At 41.4% G+C, this 14,785-nt stretch overlaps 1 protein-coding gene across 1 annotated transcript in view; it reads left to right on the top strand.

Moving 5' to 3' along the window:
- CSDC2 (cold shock domain containing C2) overlaps positions 1–13,846 on the top strand; it is a 50,113-nt gene extending 36,267 nt beyond the window's left edge. Inside the window, exons 2-4 of the mRNA XM_082265118.1 lie at positions 1,891–2,090; positions 6,189–6,311; positions 13,534–13,846. Coding sequence (XP_082121244.1) covers positions 1,921–2,090; positions 6,189–6,311; positions 13,534–13,696 — 456 coding nt within the window. The 5' untranslated portion in view covers positions 1,891–1,920 and the 3' untranslated portion in view covers positions 13,697–13,846. The remainder of the gene's footprint in view (positions 1–1,890; positions 2,091–6,188; positions 6,312–13,533) is intronic.
- The last annotated feature ends 939 nt before the right edge of the window (positions 13,847–14,785 follow it).

Genomic DNA, 14,785 nt, shown 5'->3' with positions numbered 1-14,785 from the left:
TGTATTGTATGTTATCTGCATATGTAAAATCAGCTATAAAAAACAGTACATTTTACATTTAAGATTAAAAAATATCTTGCCAGGATTTGCCAGTAATGACAATTGTGGAAATTTAAAATTTTATTATTAGAACATGGAACTTGTGATAACCTAGAAATCTGGCTATTAAAAAAAAAACATTGAAGCAGTATGTGCAAGCAAAGAGTGCCTGAAAGGGGTTGAGCAGAAAGTTCTACAAAATAATTGGCATGTGGGGACTTGTGTGACTTTGCTGAGCATATGGGTTCAAACAGCTGCCTTATAGGTAAGATCATAGATCACAATCTTCATGACGTCAGAAAGGTTTGACAGGGCAGGAATTAAACTTGCAGATTTGTTTATCTAATGAGCTATCGTATTATCTCAAATATCAGCCTGAAGTAAGGGCCTTTCCTCACAAAGCTCAGCTCCAGGAGAAGGAGGTGTAAAAAATATATATTTTTACTATGTATTAAATTATACTAATTTGCTAAAGTTGACCATACATGGATCAAATTGTAATTCATGTATGGGCAAGCTGGTTATACATAAGCCGATCTATCTATTGATTTGTGTACAACCAGCCTGTTAGAAATGTTTCTCTCGATTAATGTATCCTGACAGCGAGGTATACCTCGGTGGTAGGATTCCCTCATCCACAACAAATGCGTTGATGGAGGAATTGGGCCTTTATCTTTTTTTCAACCCCCTGGTTGTACAAAAAAAAAATGGACTCCCATATGGCCAGCCTAACGCCGTACCCTCCCCATCCCCCTCCCAGTCCCCGCTGTTCTTTCCTCCAGGGATGCTGATCTGTCAGTGTCCATGCAGTCCCATGATTTGAAATCACCGCTTTTCTCAGTCCTTTCTCATGGGACGGACCTGAGTGATTCAAAAAGCATCACTCTGATCTGAAAGGTCACTTTGATCTCTCTGAAAGTGTCACTTTAACAAAAAAGGTATGTTATTATATTGTGTTACTGTGAAACATTTCATGCAACTAGTGTATATTCTTGAATTCTATAGTTACATAGTTACATAGTTAGTGAGGTTGAAAAAAGACATCAGTCCATCCAGTTCATCCTATGATGTGTGTGTGTGTGTTTGCTTTTTACCGTACATTGTATACCCCTGTATGTTGTGGTCTTTAAGGTGCCCATCTAATAGTTTTTTGAAACTATCAATGCTCCCTGCTGATACGACTGCTTGTGGAAGAGAATTCCACATCCTTACCGCTCTTACAGTGAAGAACCCCTTACGCATTTTAAGGTTAAACTGCCCTTCCTCTAGTTTTAGTGAGTGGCCACGTGTCTTATTGTATTCCCTTTCTCTGAATAGTTTGTTCCTTATGCTAGGGTCGCCAGTACAGTATTTTTACATTGATATCATATCCCCCCTCAATCGTCTCTTCTCCAGAGAGAATAGATTCAGTGCTTGTAGTCTTTCCTCATAGCTGATGTCCTCCATTCCCCTAATTATTTTTGTTGCCCTTCTCTGGACTCTTTCCAATTCCAGCACATCCCTCCTGAGGACCGGTGCCCAGAACTGGACAGCATACTCCAGATGTGGCCGGACCAGAGTCTTGTAGAGCGGGAGAATAATCTCTTTATTTCTGGAGTGAATCCCCTTTTTTATACATCCCAATATTCTGTTGGCTTTGCTTGCAGCTGCTTGGCATTGCATGCCACTGTCAAGCCTGTTGTCTACCAGTACCCCCAAGTCTTTTTCCATCCTAGACTCCCCCAGAGGTTCCCCCCCTATCATTTTTTTTGTTAAGTAATACAGTCACATTTTTGTTTTGGTGATTCTGTATTGTTATTATTATTAAGAATTTTAGTTATTGATCAATACTATATGACTTTTTTTTTTTAGGTAACAAGATATATCTTGATACACACCAACATGTCCTCTGACTCCACTACTCCACCTCATCCTCTTCAGTCACCAAAGTCACCAGTCGGCCCATCCTATCCTTTCCATAGGGAGGGAAGTCGACTCTGGGAGAGAAATCATTTTTTTTTAGGAGACCTACCCAGCCCACTTCCAACCAAAAGAACCCGAACATATTCTGCGTATGTATTATAGAGGTTTTCTCATCATTTTATGTTCTCCTGTTGACTTTTAAGACTGACCTATGATATGAAGAACAAAAGTTAAGGTAAACCTTTTGCCAAAAAGTGAACAGGATTTGCCATTGCTGACATGTTGGAGATTGGCAATGGCAGCATCCATGGTTCTCTTTCTACAAGTTACCTTTAAGTAACAAATTACAAAATGTATGGACTTTAAAAGAAAAGTACAGAAGCCTGCATGTCATATTTATACTATCTCCTAACCTAACCAATATTTTTTCTTTTCTGGTAATCTCAAATTCCAGCACTAAAACCTAACCCTCACTTTTCCTTTTAGCAGATGGTGGACATACATGTATACGCATTTTTTAAATGGTTATTGTCCTAAAGTAGGATTCCATGAACATATTTTCTTCTCCCATGAAGTGGGTCTTTGCCCGCACTAGGTGGGTTAACTGCTTGTTTTGTCTAGGGGCACACCAATAGGCTATACTTTTATATGAGTACCCAGCGCTGTCTAACCATAAAGTCCTTAATATATATCTCTATTCATTATTTGTGCCGAAACATAATATTTAAATCACAATACATACTTTTAAAAAAATTAAAGTGCAATCAGTGAAAAAAATGTGCATGAACAATAAGTCTTTTAAAGTGCTGGTTATCTTATTCTTCCAGTGCCAGTATGTTCCAACAAGTGCCGTTGAGCTCCCCTCCCTATGTGCCCTTACTCCCCGACTAGTGATGGGTTAAACGCCTGTGTTTCAAAAATAATCCTCCAGTGGCAAAAATTGTGTTTTTCTTTCTTTTGTGACTCTGGCAGGTAGGTCAAAGAACCTCATATGAATGTAGGGAGATAAATTCACAAGAAATCCTGGTGTAATTACGTTTTCATTGTTAAAAAAACATATAAAAGCCAATTGCACACTTACAAAACTCTCCTCTTGCATGTGAGCATGTAATGACGCCGTTCTGGAATTCAAAAGTCGCGGTTTGCATTCCAAAGAGCGGATGTGACATAACCAGAAGTATCAACCTGCTTAATACATTTTTGGGGCATTCTGGTATCTGATTCTATATTTATATGGTTAGCATCTCCTACTACACTCATCACTACTTCCTACTTTACCTATTACACCCATACCTACTCCTTCCTGTTTGCTCAATTATTTCCCTCCCATCTGCAGTCACTTCCTACTCACACTGCGTGACTACATTGGATGGATTTTCTTTTTGTCATTGTTAGTTATTTCTATGACTCTACCTTTCTATCTTTTTCCCCCTTACTTTGTATGTAAACTGTTTTAGAGCGGCATCACACATCTCCACATTCACATTATTAGAATCATAATTAACGTAATAAATGTGCAAAAATATAAACAACGATTAAAATAAAAATTTAAATTAAAACTAAAAATATGTTTTTAAATATATTTAAAAGTAATTCATCATATATATATATGTGTATATATATATATATATATATATATATATATATATATATTTATATACAGTATATATATATATTTTTTTTTAATATCAATAAAAACATAATTGTACATATGAGTATGCTTGTCTTAGAACTTTTCCCAGTAAAAATACATAAAACCTCCCCTTGTTTATCCATTGTTCTTACTCTTTGTTCTATACTACTTTTAGAAGCTCATAGATGTTTTATTTCATATTTCTTTTTATTAATTTTGGTTTCCGTTTCCTAATAATTGTGTGAAACAATTTGTATCTATGTCAACGTTTAGACCCGCAGGCGTCATAGTATTGAGCCTGTGGATCCAAAATGTTTCATTTTGTGTAATGACCTGTTTTTTTGTGAACCCCCCCTGCCAATGATCATCAATTCTATCTATTGCACACATTTTCAGGTCTTTCAGGTCCACTACACTATAGATTTCTCCTGCTTCTATCTCCCTACACTAATATGAGATTCTTTGACCTACCTAAAATTTTTACCTAACATTTTTTGCCACTGGAGGATTATTTTTGAAACACAGGCGTTTAACCCATCACTAGTGGGTGAGTAAGGGCACACAAGGAGGGGAGCTCAACGGCACTTGTTGGAACATACTGGCACTGGAAGAATAAGATAACCAGCACTTTAAAGGACTTATTGCTCATGAACATTTTTTTCACTGATTGCAATTAAATTTTTTAAAAAGTATTTATTGTGATTTAAAAATTATGTTTCTGCACAAATATAAAAGGAATATAGATATATATTAAGCACTTTATGGTTAGACAGCGCTGGGTGCTCACATAAAAGTACTTGAGAGGAAAATACACCTTACATCCCAGCAGCAGTCTTGTAAACGCATCCCACACATTACATAGCGCGGGGATCATAGATCATAATATTTTAAAAGGTTATACTTACCCGATTCTTCGATACTCCAGAAAACTGCACTCCCCCACATCCAGCAGTGGACTATTCCTGCCTGTCTATGGGGTTGATGATGCTAGGAACAGTCCAGTCACAGGACCACTAGCTTGTGTGTGTGTGTGTGGCATGGGGGGAGGGGGGGCAGGAGCGATGGGGACCAGTTTTGTGCATAGAAGATCAGGGGATTAGGTAAGTATATCTCTGTTCTGCAATCCCCTAGACAAAAACAAGCAGTTAACCCATACAGTGCATGCACAGCCTCACTGCATGGGAAAATAAATATTGTGTCCGGAGTTCTTCTTTAACATTTGTTTAAAGGAATCGTTGTGTGGTAACAGTGCTAATTCTCTTCTGAATTTGCTGGTTTCCTGGCTGTTATGCTAAACTTTAGGCATTCTAAGCCATTGACCTTAAACACGTATACAGATTAGAAGTTCTCACTTCTCTGACTCCTTTCTGCATACTTGTTCTGAATAAGTGAGCAAGGAAGCCGGATTATGAGCATGACAGCCAGGTAAGTAGAATTTTTAAAAATATGTCATCGATGGAACCCACACATTTCTTTTCTAACAGATTGACTTTCAGGTTTTTCGGGTAAGAAAAAAGCAGTGCACTTAAAGACTAACTTTTAGCTTTTTTTTTAATAGTCTGGCTGCAATACTTACCTTTAACCAGGAGCTGTCCCCCAAAGTACCTATAATTCTCCACAAGCTATCCTCAGTCTGAGCTGAATGAGGCCCTTCATCACTCCACCCAGAAGACTGAGGAAAGATGTTGTGTGCAGGGTAGCATGGCCCTGCCCCTGAGCACTGAGTCATGTACTCCCAGTATATTGATGCAGAGAGGGACACTGATCCCTGCATCATCCAGGACCACCTGCCACCAAGAGAAGACCAAAGAGGAGAGGGACCCTGAGCCCCTTGTGACCAGCCAGGAGACACCAGAACAAGGTAAGTATAAAACATACTGCTTGCAGGGGCTCCAGGGATAAGGAGAGGGTCCTGTGGAGGGTGGGAAAAGTACAGATCTCAGAGTTAGGCTTTGATATTATTTCTTGAGTTTCTAAAGTAGAAAACCCTTTAAAAAGCCTTGAATAAAATGTGGCAAATTATTTTTACTTGCATACGACAAGGGGATAGATATTGGATGGCAGCACCAAACTTCTGAGGATCTTTTTTTCTTGTTTATGGCCTTGTTCCTACCAAAACGTGTTTGAAAGCCACCATTTGACTTGACTTGAATGTCAAACCTCAAGTCAGTGAACCCCAAATGCAGCATCTAAGGCTTTTCCCCAACTTACTGCAATGCAGACCTTTGTTGGGAACAGACAGCTGATGTAACAAAGGTTCTGATTTCCATGCATTTTGTCTTTGCTGGAAGATTCAGCATCTGATGAAAAGGAGCCCTTATAGGGGACCATGCTATATGTTATGGAAGAAGGTGAAGAAGCTTTATTATTTTATTGTTCTTTGGTTAATCTAAATATAAAGGTTGAAAAAGAGAGTCTGTTGGAATGAGTTGTTCTTCCACATGACTATTCCTTGTCAATCAGTCTTTGTCATTGATTTTCTATTAGGATTTATTACTTATCTCTTAGTGCTAAATACTTTTTAAACACATTCTTCATACTTCATTCACATCTTGGTGATTTTTTTTTACTGTGTATATATATCTCTGGCGTAATTTACAATGGTTTCTTTTAGAACTGCCCGGGCTTCTGCAGGACCTATTTACAAAGGTGTCTGCAAGCAGTTTTCACGGTCCCAGGGACATGGGTTCATCACTCCTGAAAATGGATCAGAAGATATATTTGTGCACATTTCTGAGTAAGTGATCTGCATGTTTCTGACTCATTTTGAGTATATTTATCCACAAAGCAATGTCTATTGTCTTATTGGCAAATGTTGTCTAAATACAGATGGCATGTGCATTCATAGTTGATCTTGGTGTGTGTGTATATCTTCCAGATCCATGGAGTAATCCAGTGCAAAACCTTTCCTTTGTGCAGGAGTTTCCTCTAATAAGGACCTTGTGCACAATGACTGGCCTTGTATCCACACCTACTCCAGACCCCCTGTAATTTTCTGCAGACAGCCTGTAGTGGGTGGGCTTTCTGTGCAGAGAGTATTCAGCACAATGATGATGTCACTGCTACTTTACCTGGTCATAGCTGGATTTGCAATAGCATTTGATGCATACAAAGTGGAATTTTAATCTTTTATAGCTATTGAAGAAGATGAATAAATGATTTTTGTGCCCTCGGGTTCAGCTTTAATTAAAAAACAATCTTGAAGTATGAACAAGTACAGATATAGTGGAGCTTAGTTACCCGATGACTGACTATAGTTCATACCTTAAAGCGTAGCTCCACCCAGAAGGGGACGTTCCACTTTAAGGCCTCCTCCACCCTCATCTTCTCCAAATGGCACTTTTTTGGGGGGAGTGGGTACCTGGTTTTGGCAGGTCCCTGCTCTCACTTCCGCTTGGATCGCCTAGGCAATCCGAGTGGAAGATCTCCTCCCCATCCCTCCCTCAGTCAACTGGGAAAAAAACAGGTCCCAGAAGACTGTGGGACCATTCACAAAGCACAGGGATACTTGCGCATGCGCAGTGGGCACCGGGCTGTGAAGTCACAAGCTGTCACAGCCGGGTACCCATAGTTGAGATGCCGGTGCCGAGGAGAGAAGACAGAGAGAAGGGACAACTCGGGTGAACATGGATCCCGGGACAAGTTAGTGTGTGTTTATTAAAAGTCAGCAGCTACAGCTTTTGTTTTTTGAAGCCGCAAGGCTTCACTGCCGGGTTCCTTTACCAGCAATGGCAGCGGCAGCACCCGACAGCTGATGGAAACATCGGCTGCGGTGCCGACATCGCTGGACTCCAGGACAGGTAAGTGTCCTAATATTAAAAGTCAGCAGCTATGTGTAGCTGCTGACTTTGAACTTTTGGAGGGGGGGGGGCGGAACTCTGCTTTAAGCGTTAGAAATTTAGTCAAGTGTGAACAAGCCCTTAGAAGCTGACGGGGTATTACGAAAAGCGGCTGTAGATTTTGGCTGCTCCCCTTTTATTAAATTACCTTCATGCCATTTACTCAACTTTCCTCTTGTTCATTATGTGATTACAGTATGGGTAATTTGTTTCTATTGTTTTCTGCTAGGGACGAGCACAACCCAAACTGCAAGCCACATTTGTTCACAATGGAGTATGCACATTCAGTTGCAATAAAGAGGAACTCCAATTGCTTTAAAGAGGAACTCCAGTTGTTTTAAAAAAATAAAAGCAGCTACAAATACTGTAACTGCTAACTTCTAAGAAACAGACACTTACCAGCCCAGGAGTCCAGCGCTGTCTTTCCCCTGGCAGGTTCTTCATATCCCTGGTGCCATCTTGGCTGTGGAAGCCAGCTGTGACTTCCTGCTGTTTTACAGAAGGTTCCCCACTGCACATTCATGAGATCACGCTGCACTGCCAGATTGGTCCCACAGGCTCCTGGGACATGTAACAACTTCAGGCAGGTCACAAGGGGGCTAAACTTCCGTAATTCTCAACTAGGCAAGGATAGCGCAAGTGGGAGTGGGTACCTGTTAGAAAAAGCCCTTGGGGGAGGCAGATTAACGGCACATTCTTTTTAAGTGAAGATCCCTCTGAACATCTCAGTTTGCCCAACAGACAGCACCTGGGTGCCTAAGATTGAACTAAATTTATCTGTGTTCCTGCCAAGACCAATTTTTTTTTGTTTTGGAGAGAGTAGGTAAAGGTTAGAATCCCTGTCTAGCTTTTACTGATATCTGGGGTTTTATTAAAAGATTGCCCCTACTCTCCTGCCCTGATTAATACAGTTTTGTATGAGGGCAAATCTCCAACCCCAACACTGACAGAAATGAAAGCATTGCATTTTAGTAGAGTCAGGGAAGGCTAGAAGCCTTGTCAGCTTTTTCTAGTCATCTGAGTATCTGTTGCAAATTTACCCTAATTTCTGTCTGATAAAACCACTGTCACTGAGATAGAAAGTCAGAGAAAGTCTCTCTAATGGAGCCTTCGATAGTAGTGTAGCACTGCTCCCTAGGGAGCCGCTGAGAATTACCTGTTCTTGGCAGTGCCGGGACAAGGTCATCTAGAGCCCAGTGCAGGGGTAGAGCCCAGTGCAGGGGTAATGCATGCTTACCCTCTAAGCATAAATTTCCCCTCCTCCCAGGACAAATCCATCCCCTGCTGAAATCCCCCTCCCAGCACAAATCTTTGCACCCCCCCCCCCTCCAGCTCAAATCCTCTATCAGCTTTAATCCCCAAACCACAAACTAACCAAAAAAATCACTTCCCCTGGCCTAAATCTTCTACCCCTCAAATTTCCCCTCAGAATAAACATCCTCTTCCCCCCCCCCCCATTTCATCCCTACTGTCACAAATAACCCCCCCCCCCCAAAAAAAAAATCCCCCCTCCTAGCACAAATACTCTTCCCTCCAAAGCACCCCCCTATCAAATTTCCTCTCCTAGAGTAATCCTTACCCCCTGCTGCCTCCCAACCCCCCCCCCAATCTCCTTGTGGTGCCCCCCACCTCACATGATACCACAGTGCCCAGGGCAGCTTCCCCCTCTGCCCACCCCATGTCCTGGCCCTGGTTCTTGGGTCCCCTGGGCTACCATTAGCAACTGATAGCAGATACACGGCATTAACAGTTCTTGGCTCAGGCAATGAACAGTCCAGGGGATGTGTTTTATTTGTATTTTATTTTAGAACTTGGATAGGAGAAGAGAATGAGTGGGATACTCCAACTTTGAACTATGCACAATTTGAGGACAACTAGCTATAGTGTGTGCGGCAAGGCCGCTGCTTCACCTTGCCACTGCAGTTAAGTGAATGAATATGATCCTGTGGTGATTTATCTTCAGGGTCCTAGCTTGGCACCTCCTTTCTCACTTTCTGTGTGTGCTAGCTCCTGTCCACTGACTCTCCACTGGAGTTGTCCCCTTCCTGGGCAGACCCCTTGGCAAGCTTCACGGACACTGTTTTTCCCTGGGTTGCTCTGCCTTCATCTCCATCCGTCAATATACACTGGACCTCCTGGCTCAGCACCATGCTTCTGGTCCACAAGGCCGACCGCCTGTGACCACCTTCTTCAGCAACAGGAGGAGAGACAGCCATCACCCTCCTCCTGGGACCTGGCTTCCCGCCCAAAGACGCCCTGTCACATGTGCCCCTGGCTTTTATGACCTATCCCAGGATTCACCGCTGCTGTGCCAACCCACTGGGACAGCCACAAAAGCCTATATGTCACTGTCTGGGTTTCCTCCACTGTCCAACAGGCTCCCCTATTGGTTACAGTGGGGACACTCCCTCAGACCAGGTGAATCACACATGGACACATGCAACAGGCATAACTAAAGATCAGGCTCCCCTGAGAAGCAGGCAGAGAGAACTATCCTTTTCCTACCTAGGAGGGTGCTACAGTAGTAAAAACCTAATAGAGCTTCTAACCCTTTTTTGCCCTAGCCAAAAAATATACATAATATTGTCAGCACATTCACTTTAATACTAGCGGGAGAAAGAAAACTAAGGCATGGGGACCAGAGGGTGGAGGATTGTTGTTTCCGTTTTCAAGTGCTACATGGCATAAAACAAGTTATTTGGAAGACATAGCTGTTTTTATCACTGTGTGAAAATGTCTTGGCAGCCTCACATGCATGGTGTTCCGGTCATGGACAGACGTGTTTTTTTCTTTGTAATCAGTGTAAAACGTGGGTATCAGCAAAACAGCAAACACCAGAATATTAAAAGAAAGTAAATAGCTTTTTACCAAAAAGAAGGAAACTACTGCATGAGAAAGGTATTTGCAACCCTACAAGATGAGAGGAGGCATCACATGTTCCTTGCTTTGTACGCTTTTCTTGCTTGCTTTATATCACTTTGTTCTTTATGAAAGAATACATTTCAAAGTGTGTTTTTTTTTAATTACAATTTCTTGAACAAGTTACACTATATTACCAAAAGTATTTGGGACGCCTGCATTTACATGCACATTAACATTAACGACATCCCAGTCTTAGTCCGTAGGGTTCAATATTGAGTTGACCCACCCTTTGCAGCTTTAACAGCTTCAAATCTTCTGGAAAGGCTGTCCACAAGGTTTAGGAGTGTGCCTATGGGAATGTTTGACCATTCCTCCAGAAACACATTTGTAGGCTCAGGCACTAATATTGGATGAGAAGGCCTGGCTCGTAGTCTCCACTCAAATTCATCCCAAAGGCGTTCTGTCAAGTTGAGGTCAGGACTGTGCAGGCCAGTCAAGTTCCTCCACCCCTATCTCACTCATCAATGTCTTTATGGATCTTGGTTTGTGCACTGGTGCACAGTCATGTTGGAACAGGAAGGGGCCATCCCCAAACTGTTTCCACAAAGTTGGGAGCATGAAATTGTCCGAAATGTCTTGTTATGCTGATGCCTTAAGAGTTCCACTCACTGGAACTAAGGGGCCAATCCCAACCCCTGGAAAAAAAAAACACCCACACCATAATCCCCCCTCTATTAAATGATTTGGACCAGTGCACAAAGCAAGGTCAATAAAGACATGAATGAGATAGTTTGGGGTGCAGGAACTTGACTGGCCAGCACAGAGTCCTGACTGCAACCCAACAGAACATCTTTTGGATGAATTCTCATCCGACATCAGTGCCTGACCTCACAAATGCGCTTTTGAAAAAATGGTCAAACATTCCCATAGACACACTCCTAAACCTTGTGGACAGCCTTTCCGGAAGAGTTGAAGCTATTATAGCTGCAAAGGATGAGCTAACTCAATATTGGAACCTACAGACTAAAACAGGGATGCCATTAAAGTTCATGTAAAGGCAGGCGTCCCAATACTTTTGGTAATATAGTGTAACTATTATATTTAAAGTTTAACTCCAGTTTTCTTGTGACCTTAAATAGGAACTGTTTGCTTCAGTAAAAGATGTGCTAGCATTCAGTGTTGTATAAACTGTTTTCGAACAGCGGGATGGGGAATTCCCATCCTGTTCCTGGAGCATAATCAAGCATTATCAGGGAATACAGGGCTTACTTTGCTTGGCTGAGGTGGAGAGGCAGGCGGTTAATATTACAATCTCCACCTCAGCCAACTGGAGAAAGCCTTGTACAAATTGTATGGCTGAATTTGAAACGGATTCGGACACAGCTCGCACAGCACCCTTTTTTGGGTCCGCACCAGATCACATGGGTGTTCACATCTATGCGATCCGATTCATGTCCGAACTGACAGTTCACACTGCGATATGCAAACTGATCTGGGGGCGTTGTTACCTTTGTATCGAAACCCCAAGCAATTTGCATATGGCAACGAGAACTGCCTGTGAGTTGAATGCGATGTGGGAGCCCATAGTGGATACACAAGGTTCCCACATGGCATATGTGAGAACCGGATCTTAAAGAGGAAGTATGTTACTGACCAAGTCACCTGCTGAAAATTAACAAAAAAAGGCCCAAAACAAAAAACTGAAGCAGTCACGTTACGCGGCCATGTATAACATCCCTTCTGTCTATGCTTTATTGCAGAGATGTTGTCTTATCTATACATTTGACTGTATACAATAGGTGCAAATCTTTGTCAGGATTGATGTTGTTACTTTGGGGTTTATTTACTAAAGCTAGAGAGGGCAAAACTAGTCACAATTTTGCAGAGAATTGAGAAACCAATCAGCTTCCAGGTTTTATTGCTAAAGATTAACCACTTGCCGACCGCTCACTGAGCTGGTACTGCGGCAAAGTGCCTCGTTCCCGTCCAGCGACGTAGACCTACGTCGCTGGACTACTCCCCTTGTGGGCGGCGCACGCGCGCCGCCGGAGGCTCGTTCCCGTTGTATTCTGTCACAGCGGGAGTCGGGCCAGGGGAGGAGCGGCAGTGATCACCGCCGCTCTTCCCCGATCATCGGGGAATCGAGTTTGCAGATCTGCCCGCTTGTGTAAACAAAGCGGGCGAATCTCCTTAGTGACAGACAGTGACAGATTGCAGGGTTCAGCATAGCTGAACCTGCGATCTGTCCCTGTGTCACTCAGTCACCTCCCCCCACACACGTCAGTAAGCACCAGGCATACATTAACCCCTCCCTCTCCAATAAAATTAACCCCTTCCCTGCCAGTGACATTTTTACAGTAACAGTGCATATGTATAGCACTGATTACTGTAGTAATGTCACTGGTACCCCCAAAAGTGTCAAAAATGTCAGTCAAGGGTCCGATCTGTCCGCCGCAATGTCGCAGTCCCGCATAAAAAATCGCAGATTGCCGCCATTACTCGTTAAAAAAAAAAAACACCAAAAATGACAGAAATCTTTCCCTTAGTTAGTAAACGCAATAACTTTCGCGCAAACCAATCAAAATACGCTTATTGTGATTTTTTTTACCAAACATAGGTAGCAGAAAACAAATTGGCCACAAATGTAAAAAAAATTAGATTTTTACATTTTTTGGGGGGGGGAATTTCATATAAAAAAATGTGAAAAATATTGTTATTTTTTCAAAATTTACGCTCTTTTTTTGTTTATAGCGCAAAAAGTAAAAATCGCACAGGTGATCAAATACCACCAAAAGAAAGCTCTGTTTGTGGGAAAAAAAGGACATACATTTCCTTTGGGTACGGCGTCGCACGACCGCGCAATTGTCAGTTAAAGTCGCACAGTGCCGAATCGCAAAAAGTGGCCTGGACGTAAGACAGCAAAATCCTCCGGTGGTAAAGTGGTTAATTAACCAAGCTGAGGTTAGAAGCTGATTGGTTTCTCTGCAGAATTGTGACTATTTGTGCCCTCTCTAGCTTTAGTAAATAAACCCCATTATGCCCATTTCAATACTAATAAAAAAACAAAAGGTTTCCCATAGACTTGCACAGAGATAGCAAGCGTGGGGTTTGCCATTGATGGGTAAACATACCGTTTCTCGAAAATGATGTTCGGTGGCTAGTGCTATTTCTTTTGTCTCTGTACGAAATTCAAGTTTTGTTCCCTAAGCTAAAAGTGAATTCAATATGTTTCTGATTTCATGTTTTACTGTGTTGCAGCATTGAGGGGGAATATGTGCCTGTTGAAGGAGATGAGGTAACATACAAGATGTGCCCGATTCCACCCAAGAATCAGAAACTTCAAGCTGTGGAAGTCATTCTCACTCACCTGTCTCCTCACACAAAGCATGAGACATGGTCAGGACAGATTATCAGCTCCTAGACTGTGAAAGTCCTCCATAAGTGATGGGGACCGAAAAGAGACAAATAATATAACTGCCATATTGCCCACTATCTACACCTCCATTAATGATTCCAGATCTTCTGGAAAGGTTGAGCCAGTTTTCAGACTGGGATTTTTTTCTTTATTTGTAGAAGATCTGAGGTGAAATGCTAATCTGTCCCTTGTACTAAAGCCAACACAACCAAGCTGGATCGCAACTATTGTGTTATTGGGACTGCCCCGAGATCAGCATATAACAATGAATTGTAACAACAATGAGAAGTTATAAACTGTGCTTTTATTCCTTATAAATGGGCTAATGTGTTCTTTACTACTGTATAGAGGTTTTGGTGTATATTTCTTGTCGGCCTCCATTTTATAATATTCTGCTCGGAGTTCACAAGACTTTAGGTTGGAAAGCATTACAAATTAGCTGCATTTCTATATTTTGTATCACTGAATAATCATTGCTGCATTGATATTTCTACCATACAATTTTCTAATGAATCATTTTGAGCATCTTTATTCAGTCAATAACTGCACCACAGTGAGTAATCTTCAGTCTTCACACGTAGTGATAACATAGGTGGAGAAGGAGATATAACATAAATATCCACAGTCTGCTTCCAGATTTCAAATCTTAGTATATTATTGTGAACTATTTTTGGTTTTATATGTATATATATATGTGTGTGTGCCTTAAATCTTGTAATTTAGTACACTGTTTTGTATTGAGAGCAAAAAATAACTTTTTTTTTTTTATTTTATTTTTTTCAGTTACACATGTTTGCCTATTTCATAATTTTGACTTTTTTTTTAATTCTTTGGGTATGCAGTGTCTTTTACTACCTATAACACCACAGTGCAATTGTGAAACAACCTTTTCCCATTATAATATTGATCTGTATGTGATGATTCTTTGTTACATGTAATACAGCACTCTGAGTTGATAGTTTCTTATAACTCTTTCTCTCTGATCTATCATTATAGTCCGAGATCTTTAGATATTGTTTTCTGCCAAAAAAATCTTCTTACTAAAAATGGAAACACTTAAAAATATACCACAACCAACAGGTAAAACAATACTGT

Source organism: Pelophylax lessonae (assembly GCF_965119305.1).
Source record: "Pelophylax lessonae genome assembly, chromosome: 8".
NCBI classification, from domain to species: domain Eukaryota; kingdom Metazoa; phylum Chordata; class Amphibia; order Anura; family Ranidae; genus Pelophylax; species Pelophylax lessonae.
This window is presented reverse-complemented; position numbering and strand designations above follow the sequence as displayed.